Source organism: Typha latifolia, chromosome 14 (genome assembly GCF_019914945.1).
Source record: "Typha latifolia isolate L0001 chromosome 14, TyphaL0001v2, whole genome shotgun sequence".
NCBI lineage: Eukaryota > Viridiplantae > Streptophyta > Magnoliopsida > Poales > Typhaceae > Typha > Typha latifolia.
In genome coordinates this window covers 5,833,552-5,851,236 of record NC_133099.1, presented here as the reverse complement: position 1 = coordinate 5,851,236, position 17,685 = coordinate 5,833,552, and the positions used below count along the sequence as shown (strand labels likewise).

Genomic DNA, 17,685 nt, shown 5'->3' with positions numbered 1-17,685 from the left:
GATGATTTGTATAATACATGTCAGATTATAGTGTACTTGTATATCTGTTGTTTAGTTATATCTTGATGATTTGTTGTGGCCTGTGTAGGTCCTGTCAGATTATGTAGTGGTCTAGTGTATATTATTGTGGGCTTGGATATTCATATGTTAATAAGTTTATTTGGTTGATAGTATAATTTATTTGGTGTTGGATTATGTGAGTATGGATATGTTAGCAGGTAGTATTTGATGATGTCATGATTGTATGTAGACAAGAGTGTATCTTTGGGTGATGGGCCCCGCCTGACCTGTCACGTGCGTCGCGCGTGGGCGTGCACGTGCCCGTGCCGGGCGGGGGCGTTACAACTAGTCTGCCCTCGACAAGGAGTGTTGTCGGTGCCCTGGTCGTGGCTTGCCTTCACTCCTAGAGCTAGTAGTCTTCAGCAAACTTTGGTTAGCTCCCAAGTTCAAGAATTTGGGCTTGAGAAGATCCATGAAGCTTTGGATATGTTTAGGGTATTCCATTTTGATTTTCATTTCCAAGGATCCTCTCTGAGCGCATTCTCCCTGATTTTGCCCACCCTTCCACAGAATAAACGGTGCTAGGAAAGTCTTTCATATTTAACTTGGATTTCAGAAGTGTTGCCATTCAACAGGGAGACTATGAGTGAGCTAATAGTTTTGAGATGTCAATCCGGACTCCCATGCAAATAAACCTGCACCATTGAGATGAGTCAAAGGCTTCCAAGGTAGCCGGAGACCCAATCCTCTCTGCTAGCTTCCTAGTGGTTGTAGTGGATAGATACTCCATGAGTAGTACATGAAATTAAACCTAGAACTCGCTAGAGGAGAAGCTCTAGCTCTCCACCGGAGTATCAAGCCCGAACTAGTTGAGGGCGAATAGGTCACAATTGAAAGACCATGGCGATCCAAGCTAGATCCTCCATTTGTCACTCTCCTTCTTGAAGACAAGAAGAAACCCGTTCTTGCCAACGTCGATGAACTCTAGCGACCCTTCCGGATTCCAAGCCTTTGAAAGGGTGTTCTTGAGTCCAATAATGCTGAACGATCTTTGACAAGGCAAAGATTTGAGTTGCAAGAAGAAACTATATTATCCTTATGCAGAATAACTTCTTTCATAATGCCATCAGAGAGAAGCTTTGCTCAAATTGGCCAAGCTTACTAATGGAGTAATATCTCGAGAAAGAGGACACAAATTCTAGCGCGACAGTATGGTAGTTTATTCTTCTTCTATGTCTTTTGGTACTCAAATACTTTCTCAAGGAGTGCTTCGTATAAGATAAATCAACAATTAAATGCAAAGGTCTCCCCCCTCAAAAACAAAATAAGGACACGGGTTAGCTTGTAAAGGAAAATTAATATTAAATTAAGTGGTAAAAAAGAGAAAATATTTTGATCTTTTTCGTGCATATCACTTAAAAATAAAGCCCTATACATTTAAAGCACTTGATGTATACAGTCATACCAGCTTTCTAATTTTGGTCCAGAAACCAACCAGCCTTATGGATATAATTAGCTGAGGAAATAGGATTAATTATATTTTCATCCTTGCATTATGATCTAATATCACATTGCACTCCTAAAAATTAAAAGCATACATTTACCTAAGCATATAACATTCCCAAAGCATCATTACATTCCTCATAGTTTATAGACGTTCAGGACACTGATGATAGCAAAAGTTTCCACGTAGCTTAGTTTCTAGCCAATAGAAAAATGAAAGCTAATTTTCAACCTAAATGGATCTCGAATTGGTCTTAACTTTCTCACCTATGTATGTGTACTATTTCAAATGAACTCTGAAAACCTTGTGCTAGGAGAAAACCTTGTGTCTTTTGAGTTTTCTCTTGGATGAGATGTGCACACTGTCATTTTCACCTGAAATGTTTCTTCGCTCCTTCCGCTTCTTGGTCTTCGACATAGTTTTAGAAAATCTCTCATTTTCCGCCTCTGAAATAGTATGTTCTTGCTTATCAAAGACCATCTTAACTGGTGAATCGAGCTGCTGTGGTTTCAAGTTCCCCTCAACCTTCTTTTCATAAACCTTCTTTGCCACTTCTAGTGGAAGCAAGCCCCACTCCATCATCCTATATATGAAAAATCATGACTAGACGGGTTAGTCTGCGGCTGGAAAGAGAACTGTTAAAAAGATACATGTAAGGTGATAAAAAAATTAAAAGCATAACAGAGTTATAAGACAACACAAAATTCCCAGATTTGGTATCCAGTACTAATCTCAAAATCTTTAAATTATCAAAAGAGTTTGCTGCAGTGCAATGCTTAATACAATATTCTCAAAAGTTTTTTGCATTTCTACCCTTATGAAAATCTATTATTTGCATCTATACCCATCTAAAATTCATGTTTGCATATTTTTTATAGCCCTCTAAAACCGTTATATTTTTGCATGGATAACCCTCAAAGATAACCAACAGTAAATATTTGATTCATTAAAGAGAAAAAGGCAAAAGCATCTTGTTCTCTTTTGTGAACGCATCTCTCTTAAGGGCATTTTTGTCCTTGTGGTTGTTAGATTGTTTAGATATCTTAAATTATAGTTGTCAAAGAGTAACAAAATGAGGATCCATGCAAAACGATCGGTCTTGAAGGGTATACACACCAGTACACACTTAGAAGGGTGTATACATGCAAATAAGGCACTTCTGAGGAATATCCATGCAAATGAGGGATATTTTAGGGGAATACATAAGAAAAAAAAACCTTTCTGAAAACAGCACTAATGCGAATTGGCTCTCTTTGAATGATGCAAAAGGTGAGATTTTTCACAAACATATGTGACAACGAAGTACTAACAGATAGTATAAAGAAAAAAGAGAGAACTAGCTTTTCTCCAAATTGCAAAGAACAACGTGAAGTGAGAGATGTAAGAGAAAATCCAAAGTTTGAGATGGTCTTTTTGCTGCATCATCTAAGTTGGGCACCAATCATCTATGTGGGTATGTTATTAGTTATTACACACCCTAAAGATAATCATGTAATCTATAAGGCTGTTCTCAACCAATCCTCTATCGATATTTTTGGTGATTTTAAATTTGAGCAAGAAAATGCCTGGAAACATTCGTGAGCTGACTAATTGTCAAAATGTCGCATTCATGCTATAATATTATACTCACTATGACTATATGTTGCAAGAATTTTTTTAATCTGACTTTTAGACAATTTTCTTCACATTACTGCATACAAGTCAAAAAGACATGTCATGCACATAATAAAACCTTCTTTTCACCCAAAAATAATCAAATATCAATACTTATCTGATTATTTGTACTTTGTAATTTTTTTCTCAATAGGTACCTTTAGCATTTTGCAGATTTTTGGACTATTGCTATGACTGAAATATATTTAAAATGAGTGAAGACCTTAAGATATGTTGACAGATTATTACTATGTTCTGTTCTCCATATTACTCAATTTACTAGCATATCCACCCAAGAACTTGCACGTGTGATAAGGAGACGTAGATGGCTCAGTGAGGGTTGGCTAGATTAAGATCAGGTTTAGACTTAAGAGGAAACATCCAAGATTTATTAGGACATTTCTATAAATACAACAAGAAAAGGTTACTTGGGGGATTGCAGTCGCAATGAAAGCATATAGTATAAATAAGATCCCATATAGTTATCTAAGCTTTCAACCACCATGTATGGAAAGAAAGAAAACTTAAAGTACATATACTTTTAGCATTGTTCTTGTGTATCTAGGTTATGGCTCTACCCGAACATATATAACACCTGTCTCTGAACAATTATCAGATAAACCAATACATAGTCCTCAATAATTCAGAACTAAATCAATAATTTCCATAAGAGGTAGCATGATTCAGGGATACAAAATGAGTCACTTTAAAGCAGTTACCACATATAAACATGTGTCTCAATTGCACTTGTCCTATGCTACTAGCCTAGCATAGCCGATTGATATTATTTGTTACGAACCAAATTTGGACCTATCTATTCGTAGGAAAACCATGATACTTTTATGGGTGGAAGCACCACGAGTTAGAGTTCTTTTGGCTCTAATTTCACACGATTTCGAGTTCTAGGTGAAAAGATAAAAATAAAATAATAAAGGAAGGTCAAAACTAGACAGAATTGTAAATATCTGACATTGCGGCGGTGATCGGATGGTAGCAGATAGCCAAGGGTGGTAGAGAACGGCCGTAAAGTAAGTGACTCATGGAAGAAAATGGTGGCTAGGATTTGGAAAGAAAAGATAGGCAATATTGGAGGTGATAATGAAAAATTAATTTACTTCTACTCATTGTTTACTCTTATGACTACTCATATGCTACTCTTACTCATAAGATGGACTAATGCTAAAACATAATTCTCTATTCTTCAATAGATGACTAAATAAAGGAGTTCAACCCCTCTATATATAGAGATCAAGTACAATAAGTCCTATTAGGACTAACTATAAAGGCTTATACGCCTCAAATTAAAAGTTGTCTTAAAGGCTTACAAGATTAATTAGACTTATCTTATAAGCTTATATGACTTAACTAGACTTACTTTAAGAGCTTACATCATAAATTAATTAAAAAATAAATAAACTCGATTCATCAAGCCTAATGTCCCTATGATGTGATCTAACCTAACTCGATTCACATCAATCCACCATGCTTCTGTCCACCTTGTCCTCAAGGTATCCATGGCAGTTTCTAAACCTTCGATCAATCTCAAATTGTTTACTCCAATATCCGAGCATAGTCCAAGAGTACAAGACTTGTGGAGGAGGCTACAACTCGACCAAGTGTAGCCCAATATGGCCTGCTCAATGGTGCTTAACCAATTAGTCCAGAGTTAGGACTAGACCCTCTCGCAATTTAATGTAGAATCAAGTCTAATCTAGGCCTTGCACTCGGGTTGACCAGTTTGGGTTTTGGCACATCGAGGACCAATGTATATTCGTCCAGACTTAGAAATGGAACGACTAGACTATCAACAATCTTGATGCATATTGGACCATGGCTCGAATCAAGTTGAGGCTCGACTCAGACCTAAACACACAAGATAGTCCCTGTTAGGCTTATGGGTGCATGCGTAGGTTGGTTAGAGCTGACTAGACTAGAGGCATGTTCCTTGATTGCAGCGCCACTTATGGGCTAAGGAGGTGGCCCTTTAGTAGCCCTTGGTTCTGGCCGACAGGGTCTTGATTTGCCGTATTTGACCCATGGATCATCCTTCTCAACCGTTTCAGTGCGCATTAGTAACGTTGTCATAGTTTGTGCAAGCAGCCACGGTTTAGCCGTGCACCTCTCCATCTGCCCACGTGGTGTCCAATCACTACAAAGTTCGCAGAGAGCCAATGCCATCTCTATCATAGCTTCCTGCATTACTAGCAAGGTCTGCAAGAAAACATGCTAAGTAGTCGATAGAGGTGGAGTCAACGGTTTTGATGGTAAGTTGTCGATCTCTATTGCCATGTCGGTCATCATCAATGGATCCCTAGCCATGGAAGTCTCTCAGCCAATCATGTTGCCATCCCTCGAGTGGTTATTATATTAGCTGGTATGAGGATATGATGACTCTAATACCACTAGTCTAGATCGATCTGTTCTTAAAAAAATTGTGATATTTTTATTGGTAGTAGCATCACGAGTTAGAGTTCTTTTGGTTCTAGTTTCACGTGATTCTGAATTCGGGGAACGATCGATCCCCAACTCACTAACGGTCACCTCACCCTCAACTTTGCTGAGATATTCAAATCTACTCACGATGATGGCCACCTTGATGAAATAACAGCGGGCCATGAAAGTGTCCATGGATGCCTTCATGTAAGTTTTATCGAAACACAAAGGGAATCTCGTGGCAATACAGCCTCCTCTTCATAACTAGATCCCTCCACATGTCCACAAGAACATTGTTGGCTGTGGGGAAGGGGGGTAATATGGTCGGGTTAAGCGAGTTTGGGTCGAGTCAGGAGATACACCTTGTTAGTCTTTTCTTATTGCATTAGTTGTTTATTTTTATTAAAATAAAATTTTGTAGGTCGCATTTGAACGCAGAAGGGATCGCGTTCGAACTCCCTTGCGAATGCCTGCATCAGGTTCGCAAAAATAGAGAATGCAAAATGCATGTTCGAACGCGGTCGGGCGCATTCGAACGCCACGTTAGAACTCATGTATCACGTTAGCATCGACAGAGAATGTTTTTTGTGCGTTCAAACGCGATCGGGGGCGTTCGAACGCGATCGGCGGGATTCCACTAGGATTATGGTTAATTATTATTATTAGGGCTTGTTCGCTAGCCTCTATAAAGGTGTGGATGGCAGCCAAAATCATTATGCTTTGTGCAAAAGGAAGTTATCTCCAAGATAGTAGCCGAGATGTTGGAGCAATGCCTCATACAACCAAGTCATAGTTCTTACTCATCGCCCGTGCTATTGGTGCGAAAGAAGGACGAGACATGACATTTTTGTGTCGACTACCGAACACTAAACGCTATCACCGTTAAGGACCGGTATCCCATTCCGGTCATAGAGGAGCTGTTGGATGAGTTTGTAGGGGCGACCATATTCCGCAAGCTTGACTTAAGGGCCGGGTATCATCAAATAAGAGTTCATCCGGCGGATGTGCATAAAACTGCATTTCGGACTCCGGACGAGCACTACGAGTTTTGGATGATGCCCTTTAGTCTTGCCAATGCTCCAGCTACTTTTCAAGGCCTCATGGATAATATTTTTTGGCCTTTACTGCGAAGGTATGTCTAAGTATTTTTTGATGACATTTTGGTGTATAGCATGACTGAATTGGAGCATTAGCGACATTTGGAGGATGTGCTGAATTTATTGAAGCAAAACCAGTTGAAGATTAAGAAGTCCAAGTACCTATAGGGAGTATCACAAGTAGAGTATTTAGGCCACATCATCTCAGCGGAAGGTGTAGCGGCGGATCCTCAGTAGCATGTATGACCGCTTAGCCGATACCTACTACTAGCACAGGATTACGAGGATTCTTGGGGTTGACCGGATATTATCGCCACCTCATCACCTAGTATGGAAAGATCGCTGCTCTTCTTACTTTTTTGTTGAAGGACTCTTTTAGAAGGACAGATAAAGCTACTACAGCCTTTGAAAAACTGAAAACAGCAATAACAACAATGGTGCCCGTTCTAGCTCTACCAGACTTCACCAAAGAGTTCGTTAAGGAATGTGATGCATCGAGTGTTGGCATAGGAGCTATACTAATGCAAGGAGGATGTCCCATAGCCTTTCTTAGCAAGGCTTTATCACCAAAATCTCAGCAATTATCGACTTACGAGAGAGAGCTGTTGGCAATTCTACATGTAGTGACAAAGTGGAGGCCTTATTTAATCGGTAGGTAATTCATTATCCGAATTGATCAAAGGAGCTTTCCATACTTTATGGGACAGCGTATACACACTCTAGCACAGTAGAGATGGGTCACAAAATTACTGGGGTATGATTATGAAATTTAATACAAGAAAGAAATAGAAAATAAAGCAACGAATGCACTATCACGCCAAATCGAAACCGCCAGGCTCGCAGCATATTTTTCTCCTACCTTTCCCTTCCTTGACGACCTGAGATATGCATGTACATCTGATCCAAATGTTTTGAGATTATTACAGGAGGTGTTGGATGATCTAGAGCACCATCTAGAGTTGGAGAATCGAGGCGGTTTGCTGTTGGACCGCGGATGCATTCAGGTGCCCGCAAATGATGCATTGCGGCAAATTGTTTGAGCACTTCAACCAAACTCCAGAGGCTGGTCATAAGGGTGTCTTAAAGACTTATAGGAGGATATCTTAGAGTTGCACGTGGCCAAGATTGAGACGAGATGTGAGGAGTTTTATCCGTGCTCGCGAAGTCTGTCAAAGAGCTAAGGCAACCACATTGAAACCGACCGGATTACTACAGCCTCTACCGATACCGAACCGTGTTTGGAAAGATATTTCTATGGATTTCATAGAAGGTCTTCTGTTGGTACGTGGTTACTCCGTTATTTTTATGGTGGTTGATAGATTGAGCAAGTATGCGCACTTTTCTGCATTATCACATCAATTTTCAGTTAAGTCAGTGGCTCAAATTTTTGTTAGAGATGTTGTTCGGTTACATGACATACCACGCACAATTGTCTCGGATCGTGATTGTGTATTTATGAGCTCTTTTGGATGGAGTTTTTCATATTATAGGGAACTTGATTAAACTTCAGTTCGGCCTACATCCACAGACAGACGGCCAAACCGAGATGGTCAATCAAGATATTGAGCTGTACTTGAAGTGCTTTGTTGGAGAGATGCCAAGACGATGGTTGGAATTCTTACCATGGGCGGTGTGGTCTTACAACACTGCCTACCACAGCAATATTAGCATGACTCTATTTGAGGTGGTGTATGGGCGCACGGCTCTGATATTACGCACTTATGATCTAGTGGCATCTACAGAACGGATAGAGGTGGGCTTAGCTTTGATGGATAGAGATGCCACATTGAGGAGGTTGCGAGCCCATCTTAAACTTGCTCAAAACCTTATGAAGTAAGTTTATGATTGTAGCCATCGACAGCAGGAGTTTAACATCGGCAGTTGGGTGTTTAAGAGAGTACAACCGTATTGACAAGTGATCTTGCGTCCGATGCGTAACCAAAAGTTAGCACATTGCTACTTTGGTCAGTTTCAAGTGTTAGAGCGTTTCGGTCCGATTGATATTGTTTGGAGCTGCCGGAAGGGTCAAGAGTGCATCCTGTCTTCCATGTTTCATTGCTGAGGGAGCGGATTAGAGATCATGAGGTTGTTGGATTAGCTCTACCGGAGCCATTTGAGGAGACAGAGCTCGCAGAGCCAGTTCGAGTACTTAGTAAGCGTCGACGATGTCATGGTACCAGATTAGAGATGGAGATTCTATTTGAGTGGCTTGGCAAGCCATCCAATAAGGCGGCATGGGAGTTGGAGACGGACATCTTGGAGCGTTTCCCCAACTTTACACTTTGAGGGCAAGGTAGGGGAAATGTGGTGGGCTGATACACCTTGTTAGAGTATTTTTTTATTGCATTAGTTATTTATTTTCATTAAAATAAAATTCCTGTAGGTCACGTTTGAATGCAAAAGAAGTCGCGTTCGAACTCCCTTGCGAACGCCTGTATCAGGTTCACAAAAATAAAGAACGCAAAATGCAGAATTCCACTAGGATTAGGGTTAATTATTATTATTAGGGCTTGTTGGCTAGCTTCTATAAAGGTGTGGATGACAGCCAAAATCATTATGCTATTGGAATATTAGTTTCTTGCCTCTCTATCTTCTCTCTACCATAATCTCTCTCCTCCCTCTTCACCAATCTACCACCTCTACCATTGGCAAGGTCTCTCCTAACTTCTAATCTCCCTCGTCTATCAAGTCCTCCCTCTTTTTTGGGATCTCGACCACTTCTTCCCCTTCATCTTTATCCCTTAAACTACATAATCCATCCACCCTCATCTCCATTATCATCCATAACCATAACTTTCACTCCACCCATCACCACGACCTTCATCCGCATTATATCATATTTTCGTCCTAGTTGTAGTTAAAATCTGTGAAGGGCATAAATACAAAAAACGTAGATCAGGGATTTACAAATCGATTCCACTTAGTTTCGTAATTTTCTGACTTAGGAAGAATATTTTGTGAATATTTTTCCTCAGTTGGGCAGACTATTTCCTGCAATAAATTCAGATCTTGAAGGAATTGTTCCGTAGCCTATCATTAGGTTTGGGTTGAGTCAACTTCACTCTGACATGAACATGACTTGATTACTAAATGGGTTGCATTTAGTAGACATGAACACTACTCGATTATTAAACAGGTAATACAACACGACCCGCCCATGACAATTAGAACAAAGTTTAAAGTTTGCAGTCCATTATAAATTACAAATAGTTTAAAAGAAGTAAACACTAATATTAAGCCCTTTATTTTATTATCGAAAGATCATGACCATGTCAAAAAGAACAAAAGAGAATGTAAATAACTAAGATATAAAATAGAGAAAAAAACTTCACTTGCATTAGTTATTGAGTATTCACCAGATTTAGATTTATGCATTTGAGCATTTATTAAATTCTACAACTTCACTTGAGCTATCTGAAATTTAAGATCAACATAGATTATTAAGCCTCGAAAATATTATGGGAAACCTACAGCTTCAATCCTTTGCAGTATTGGTGCAAGTTTATCTACAACATGATCTCACCCACTTGCACATTGTTAGTAATAAATTTCCTTCATACATAATTAATCCAAACATATAGCTAATCACTTGACTTTTGTCTTCTTTTGTGCTATTCCTACAGTTTGAGGTAGTCACTGTTGTGGAATTGGATAATTAATGTTTAGAAATCTCAAATGGAAACCACATTTGCACTAGTAAGGAAGAGAAATTCATTCAAGAGTTTGTCAAGTGAGAGGGAAAAACTAAAAAGAAGTTAAGGCGATAAGAATAGACATGATAATACTTTGTTTGACATAGTACATGGCCCAAAATAGAGTTCAACATAGGAAAAATACATAGCAGATCCCAGAGGTTGAGACTAAAGGCTTATTTGGTTAAGATAAATTTACGATTTATGAAAAGAATAGATATAGCTCTATTTTTAATCTATTATTGTTGGCCATCAAACTAGTAGAAGACATAACTTCACTTACAAGCCAAAGAATAAAATACTAGCAACTAGAACTGAATGGTGACTTGAGATCCTTGTGTAACATAGATCTCTTGGTTTCTGATTGATGTATTGAACACGTCTTGAACTGCAATTTCTTAAAGAATAAAGTGTGATTTTCTTGACAGCAGGTTGGCAAGGAGCATGCAAATGGAAAAGGTCTAAGTTAAAAAGCTAAGGCTAGTATTGAAAATGGTGATAACAAATTAAGGCTAAAATATAATTCTCAATTCTTCAATGGATGATTAAATAAAAGAGCCCAACCTCTTTATATCTAGAGGTCGAGTACAATAAGTCCTACTATGATAGCCCTAAAAGCTTATACAACTCAAATTAAGATTTATCTTAAAAGCTTACATAACTTAATTGAACTTAACTTAACTAGACTTATATTAAGAGCTTATATCATGAATTAATTAAAAGATAAATAAATTCGATCCATCGAGCCTAATATCCCCATGATATGATCTGACCTAACTCGATTCGCATCATTATAACAAAAGAGAAGATAATATTCCTAATACTAATTTTGAATCTACGGCAAGAGATATTTGTTCGGTTTTACCATTTTAGTGTAAATGGATAGATCTGATCCCCTCTATCATCTACATGATTTTTAGTTCACTTGTCATGGATAATTGAAATTTCTCAACATCTACACTAAATTTAGCTTGTATATTGATCAAGTCTTAGTTCAGCTGGATGCCAGAATATCTGTCAAATACTAGAAATTGATAGTATATTCGTAGCCCACTTTTAGAGGTCACAAAAATGGCTCCTTCTCTTGTGGATCACAACTATTTCATATCCACCAACCTTCATCATAAAAGCTTTCATGAGTCATAAACAACCATAGAGGAATCATTTGCAGTTCTGACTTCCACTTGCAACAGCCTATTTATGCTACATATTTTGCTAAAATATCACTTAAATTTTTCAGTGAGCCTTTTCAATGTTATTTTATTTTCCCTAGCACTGTCAATTGTCATAATTCCTACATGGATTATCAGTAGTTTTGTGTGTATGCTCACAAGATCATGAAGATTTATGTATGACTACAAGAACACTGCAGCTCTTCCAGTATAAAAGTCCTGATCTATATTAGACAGTCTAGACTTTAGAGCCATTCACAAACAAAAACTTACATCTGAGGTAAAATCTAAGCAAAATATATCATCAAAAATGAAAATTGGGAATTCAATGTTTTATCTGATAGTATATACCATTATGTCAGCCTAAAATTATATATGTTACTTCTGCATGTACAACACAAAATCTCTATAGAAGTATGACTATGACCACTGACGATTTCATAATTGAGTATGAAGCTTGTAAAATAAGATACTCATCCGGTAAACTGAAGCTCACCACGACGCTGCCATCTCGTTATCAGGAAGCTGCCGGTAAAGAACCTCAAAGAAAATCCTCAAGGGATCTCTCTGCAATTCAATAGCAGAAATTCTGGTCAGCCCATAATAGAACATTGAATCATAAATACCTTTCTTTTTAACATTGTGATGAATAAGATTTACATACTTCATCCGGCGAGTCATGCTTCTGCCCGGGCAAAGAATAAACCTTCTCCTTATCTTCCTTGCCTTCGGTAAACCCTGACTTACTTATCTTTCCTACCACAGTGTTTACCTCTTCCTTCTTGTCTCTCTTCTTCTTCTTCTTCTTCCCTTGCTTCTCCTTTAATCAAAAACATCAAAATTCAGAAGAGCAATGCAAGTAAGTAGACATTTAAGAAAGAAAACAAACAAGATAGAAGAAAACCATATAAGCCTTCTCTTCTTTCCCTTCTTCTTCTACAGCTTCTGAATCATCCGATTTCTCTTTTTCCCTCTTATGCTTCTTCTGCAACTCTATTCAAAATTATCAACATCCTACAAACTGGAACCGTAATTTTACATAGAACAACCAAATTACAAGGAGAAAGAACCTTGGCTTTCTTGTCTGCCTCTGCCTCTGCCTCTGCCTCGAGCTCTTCTTTCCCCAGTTCGTCTTCTTTGCAGTAATCTTATTATAGCATCTCCAACCGGGCTCGAAAACTCTAAATTTGGAGCCCGGTGGAGCTGAACCGAGCTCCAAATGGGGCTCCAAATTTCGAGCCACCTAGCCCAACTTCAATACTATACAACTTTTGGAAATACCAATTTTGCCCTGTAAAAGCTTAATCTAAAAATTTAAATTCCGTCTGTATCCTTTATTAAATAATATAATTAATTAAACTGAATATATAATTAGTTTTACTAATCAATTTTTAACAAAAATAGTACCATTAGAATGCTCTCATTGAGATCTTTAAAATGAGTATAATATTAAATTATTTAAGTTATTTTAAGTATTTTATTTTTATTTCGTGTAATATAATTTTGATGTTTTTAATTAAAAAATAATAATTTAAAATTATTTTTGATACTATTGAATATTAGTCTTCTTATAAAAATATCGATAAGAGTTTTATAATAATATATTTTTATTAAAAAATAATAATATTAAGAGAACTTATTAAGTAATTTAACACACACATATATATATATAAATATATATATTATATTAATTAAATAATAAATATAAAGTCCGGTGCATTGGAGCGCACCGGGCTCTTGGCTCTATATTTGGAGCCCAATATTTAGCCACATTCATCCGTGGAAAAAGAAGAGGAATGGATGTTCGGGCTTGAGGTCCAACCAAGTTCGACCGCCGCAGTTTGGCCAGGCTCCAACTCTCCTGTGACCTTCCTCGTGGACCTCCAAACTATAGATTAGAATTGGGTAAATCTAGAAGAGTTATTCTAATTCTCTAAGATTGTACCTCTAATTTAGAGTTGATAATATAATGTTTACTTATAAATTAGAATAGTATATTTTTAATGTGATATAAAGTTGAAATAGAAATATAAATGTGAAGTAAAAAATTTATGTAAATACTCTTGATTTAATATAGAAATATTTTTTAGAAAAATATAAAATTGTATAGATTAACTTACCAATTACACAAGGTTCTCATAGAAAAAGAAAACTCTCATCCCAACTACATCCAAAACCTAACCTTCTACTCTTTTTGCAAGCCAATCTAGATTTTAGTAATTGTTTGACCACGATGTCTTTCAACCCTCAAAGTTTTAATCAATTGGAGTGAATCAGATTCGAGCCAACAATTTGTAAAGCAATGAAATTGAATAGTCAAGTAAAGCCTCCTGAATTGCCACCGTTCCCATAATTAAAGTTGATTTATAAAGCCCATATCTAGTACCTGCAAGAATTGCATTCCCATTAGATTGTCGGACAAGGAAGCCAGATTCCCTTACTTTAGATCGTCCCAATCTATCACAAAAACTTAGATTAATCACCAAACAATCCCTCACAAAATTCTATAAAGTAGTGGAAACTCTGCTGGAAGAAAAGACGGATGATGTTATCTAGCTCAAGATAGCAAATAGATAAATTAAGAATAACTCACATTTGGGTATTAACAATATACTAATCCGACCACTTGGGTTAAGTCGAGTCAAGTCAAGTCAAGTCGAGTCAAGTTAGTTACTTAGCTTTATTTTATTATTTTAAATTTTAAATAAATCGGATAATCTGCATGTGGATCCGATCTACTAAAAAATTTTACTCTCATAAATAGGAGTTGACATGTGTTGATAATAATCATTGAATGAATCAGAGTTTAGCCAAGTTATTAATTTTTGTCTTTATCTTTCTAGGAGTAGATTATAGTCGTAGAAACATCCCATCTTCCAAACCCTAACCACCTCCTACCACTAGTAGCCACCCTATCTCACGGCCGTCCATCACCACTCTTGGTTGTCCGCCACCCTCCAACGACTACCGCAATGTCAGTTAATTACCGTTCTACCCTATTTGACCTTGCTCTACTATTTTAACGATAACTTTCAATCCAGATCTCTAATTGACTTCATTCCTAATCCATTAGAATCCTAACTTCCGATATTACTACTCTCAAAATCTTAGGATCATCCTACGGACGGATCATTCCAAATTATTTACTTTCTTGTGTGAGATCCTAATTTATTTTCCAACTTGACACGAATCGCACTCTTTTTGATATTTCCGTCGTCTTAGGTATTCCTCTTACCACTTTTTGTTTGGACAGATTAAGCAATTCCTTGTAATTCACATATCCAAGACGTTGATGCCAAAGATCTCCAACCGGCTGTGGCCAGCTGGCCGCGGTGGGCCCCGGCGCGGCCACTACTCCTCCTCTACCGCCTTCTCTCTCTCTCTCTCTCTCTCGGTCACCCTCTCACTTTACTCTCTCTCTCTATACCGACACCTTTCCTAGAGCCGCCGCCGCCGCCGGTGAGACCTCTCACTCCCTCTCTCTCTCTCTCTCTCTCTCTCTCTCTCTCTCTCTCTCTCTCTCTCTCTCTCTCTTGCCCGAGGTTGGGCTCGTCGGAGCCGAGCCGCCGGCGAGAGGCCGGCCGCTGGCTGGCCAGCTGCTCCTCCCTCACCTCCTCTCTTTCTTCTCTTCCTCTTCTCTTCTTCTTCTTCTTCTTCTTCTTCTTCTTCTTTCTTTCTTTCTTTCTTTCTTTCTTTTTCTCCTTCTTCCTCAGCTCCTTCTCTTTCTTTTCCCGAACAAAAATTTCAGCAACTTTTTTCGCTGAAAACGGGTGCGTCAATGCTATGAAATGAGCATATTTGCTGAGTCTGTCCACCATAACGAACACCACTAATTGTCCTTGAACCTTCGGCAGCCCTTCGATGAAGTCCATGGAGATGTCCTCCCAAATATGCTCCGGTATAGGCAGTGGTAGCAACAGCCCGCTGGGCTTGAGTGTCTCCGATTTGACTCATCGGCAGATTTGGCATTCACGGGCATACTTCGTCATGTCCGACTTCATCGTTGTCCATGTACTGTTTTGGGCCAGCCACTTGTAGGTACATAAAACCGCTTCATGGTCTACTATAGGAGTCTCATGGAAGTGTGTTATCTATAGTCTTCGTAACTCTTCATCCACGGGTACCTTGAACCGCCTGCGCTCGAGTACCAACCTGTCTCGCTCCTCATGCTCTGGGCGGCTTGATGGATTCTCTCTCAGCTCCTCCATGAGTCGGACCAGATCACTATCCTCCATGCTGGCTCTCCTCAAATCTGAGAAGAAAGGAAAGGTGGGTGCCGAGAAAGAAGTGAGCTTCTTTGCGTCCCCTACGCTTGGAAGTTCAAACAACAATTGACTTTCATCCAGCAGTACTCTTTGGTCATTCCTCTAAAATATCAATGTGAGATTTGTAAAGTCAAATGTCACAGGCCCCAAGCTTCGAATCTATTGAGTCCTCAAAATAATATCGGCACGTCGCAAGGCCAATGGATAAAGATCCAATGTGAAAATTTGGCGTTGCACCTTCAACTCCACACCTCCACAAATGAAATCTGCACGCAATGTGGTGCCGTCTCCAATCATCACATCGAACCCTTCCATGAGTTTCGACTCAAGCCCAATCTTCCAAATAAGCCTTTTGTCAATGAAGTTGTGGGTGGACCTGGTGTCGATCAAGATTCTCACTATGGTTGTCTTGATTACACCGTCTACCCGCAAAGTCTTTGGTGCGGCTGTCGAATAGATTTGCTTTCAAGCCCTTAACATAAAGAACATTTTCAAGAATAGGAACACCTGGAGTACTTACCTTTTCTTTACCTATTACCTTGGATGAATTACCATCTCCAAATGTCACAACTCCCACTTCATGTTCTTCGAGATTAGAAAATAAGAATTTGTCATCTGACATATGTCTTGAACAACCACTGTCTAAATACCACAAGTTAGAATTTAAAGCTTTCAAGGCAGTATGTATAATATAACATTTCAAGTCACTTTTTTTACTCATATGGTCTTTGTCTTCACCCCATAAATGAAAGCACTCCTAGGTTTTTGTAAAAATTTGCAATGAGTTCGTATATGCCCTAGAATACCACAATGAAAGCATGTCGGAACAAACCCTTTTTTACTCACCTTTAGTTGAGGAGCATGTCTAAAGTTTACATTTTGCGTCGTTGAAGATTTACCAGTTTGTTGATTCATCTTCAGTTTAGAGACACTCATCCAGGATTGCTTTGTAAATGTGGTTGATGACCTCAGGTTTCCTTCTATTTGTAGACCTGCAGAGACAAAGACAGTTTTATTATTATTTGAATCACTAGTGTATCCAACTCCATACCTGTCTTTTTCATAAATCTGAGTGTTTAGAATCTCGTCAAGTTTGTTCTTCCCTTTAAGAAATGTCACTTCTTCTACAATCTCTCTAGTTCAATTTCATCAGCCTTCATCTTATCTTTCGTATCGTCAAGTTGTTGAGTAAAGTTTTTGACACGTTCAAGTTCTAGTTTGTACTTCTCCTCAAATTAATTTCTTTCTGGTTCGATTACCTTGAGTCGTTGAAGTAGTTTAAGATTGCTCTTCTTGAGCTTAAACGACTCCAGGTACAAATCACTATAGGCCTTTTGTATTTCTGATTCTTCTTCTTCAGCTGATAATACATCCTGATCATCTGTACTAGTAGAATCAACAACAGAGTTAGTATTAAAAAGAGAGGAGGCGAAAGCTACAAAGTTCTCTTAGTCTTTCTCAGAATCTTCATTAGATTTATCTGAGTCATCCCAAGTGACTTTCATAGCTTTACCCTTCTTCTTAAGACGATTAGGGCATTCTTGTGCGATGTGTCCAAAACCAGAATATTCAAAACATCGAACTTTATTATCAGAATTCTTATTTTTTTTGTTTCACATTGTTGTTGCTCACCCTAGTATTTGAACTCACAGCATTCTTTTTTTTCACAAAGGCTTTGTTTTTCTTAAGTTTTTCAGCATTCAACTTGTTTGGCTTCCGAAAATATTTATTGAACTTTTTGACAAACATGGTCAACATCTCAACAAACATCTAAATCACCTTCATCATCTAACTCCTCTAAATTTTGTTCAACAGTGGATAGGGTCATTCCTTTGGACTTTCTTAGTTTTGAAAGGCTGGACTTAAATG

At 38.3% G+C, this 17,685-nt stretch overlaps 1 protein-coding gene across 1 annotated transcript; it reads right to left on the bottom strand.

Annotated features, from left to right (window-relative positions):
• Positions 1–1,599: 1,599 nt before the first annotated feature.
• On the bottom strand, positions 1,600–16,880 carry LOC140801153 (uncharacterized). The gene is made up of 8 exons (XM_073156158.1): positions 16,868–16,880; positions 16,663–16,808; positions 15,704–15,918; positions 12,622–12,794; positions 12,456–12,544; positions 12,216–12,371; positions 12,048–12,118; positions 1,600–2,087 (listed from the first exon to the last, which is right to left on the bottom strand). Exons 1-8 carry the CDS (start codon positions 16,878–16,880, stop codon positions 1,814–1,816), a joined length of 1,137 nt encoding a protein of 378 aa, XP_073012259.1. The 3' UTR covers positions 1,600–1,813.
• Between the last annotated feature and the right edge of the window lie 805 nt (positions 16,881–17,685).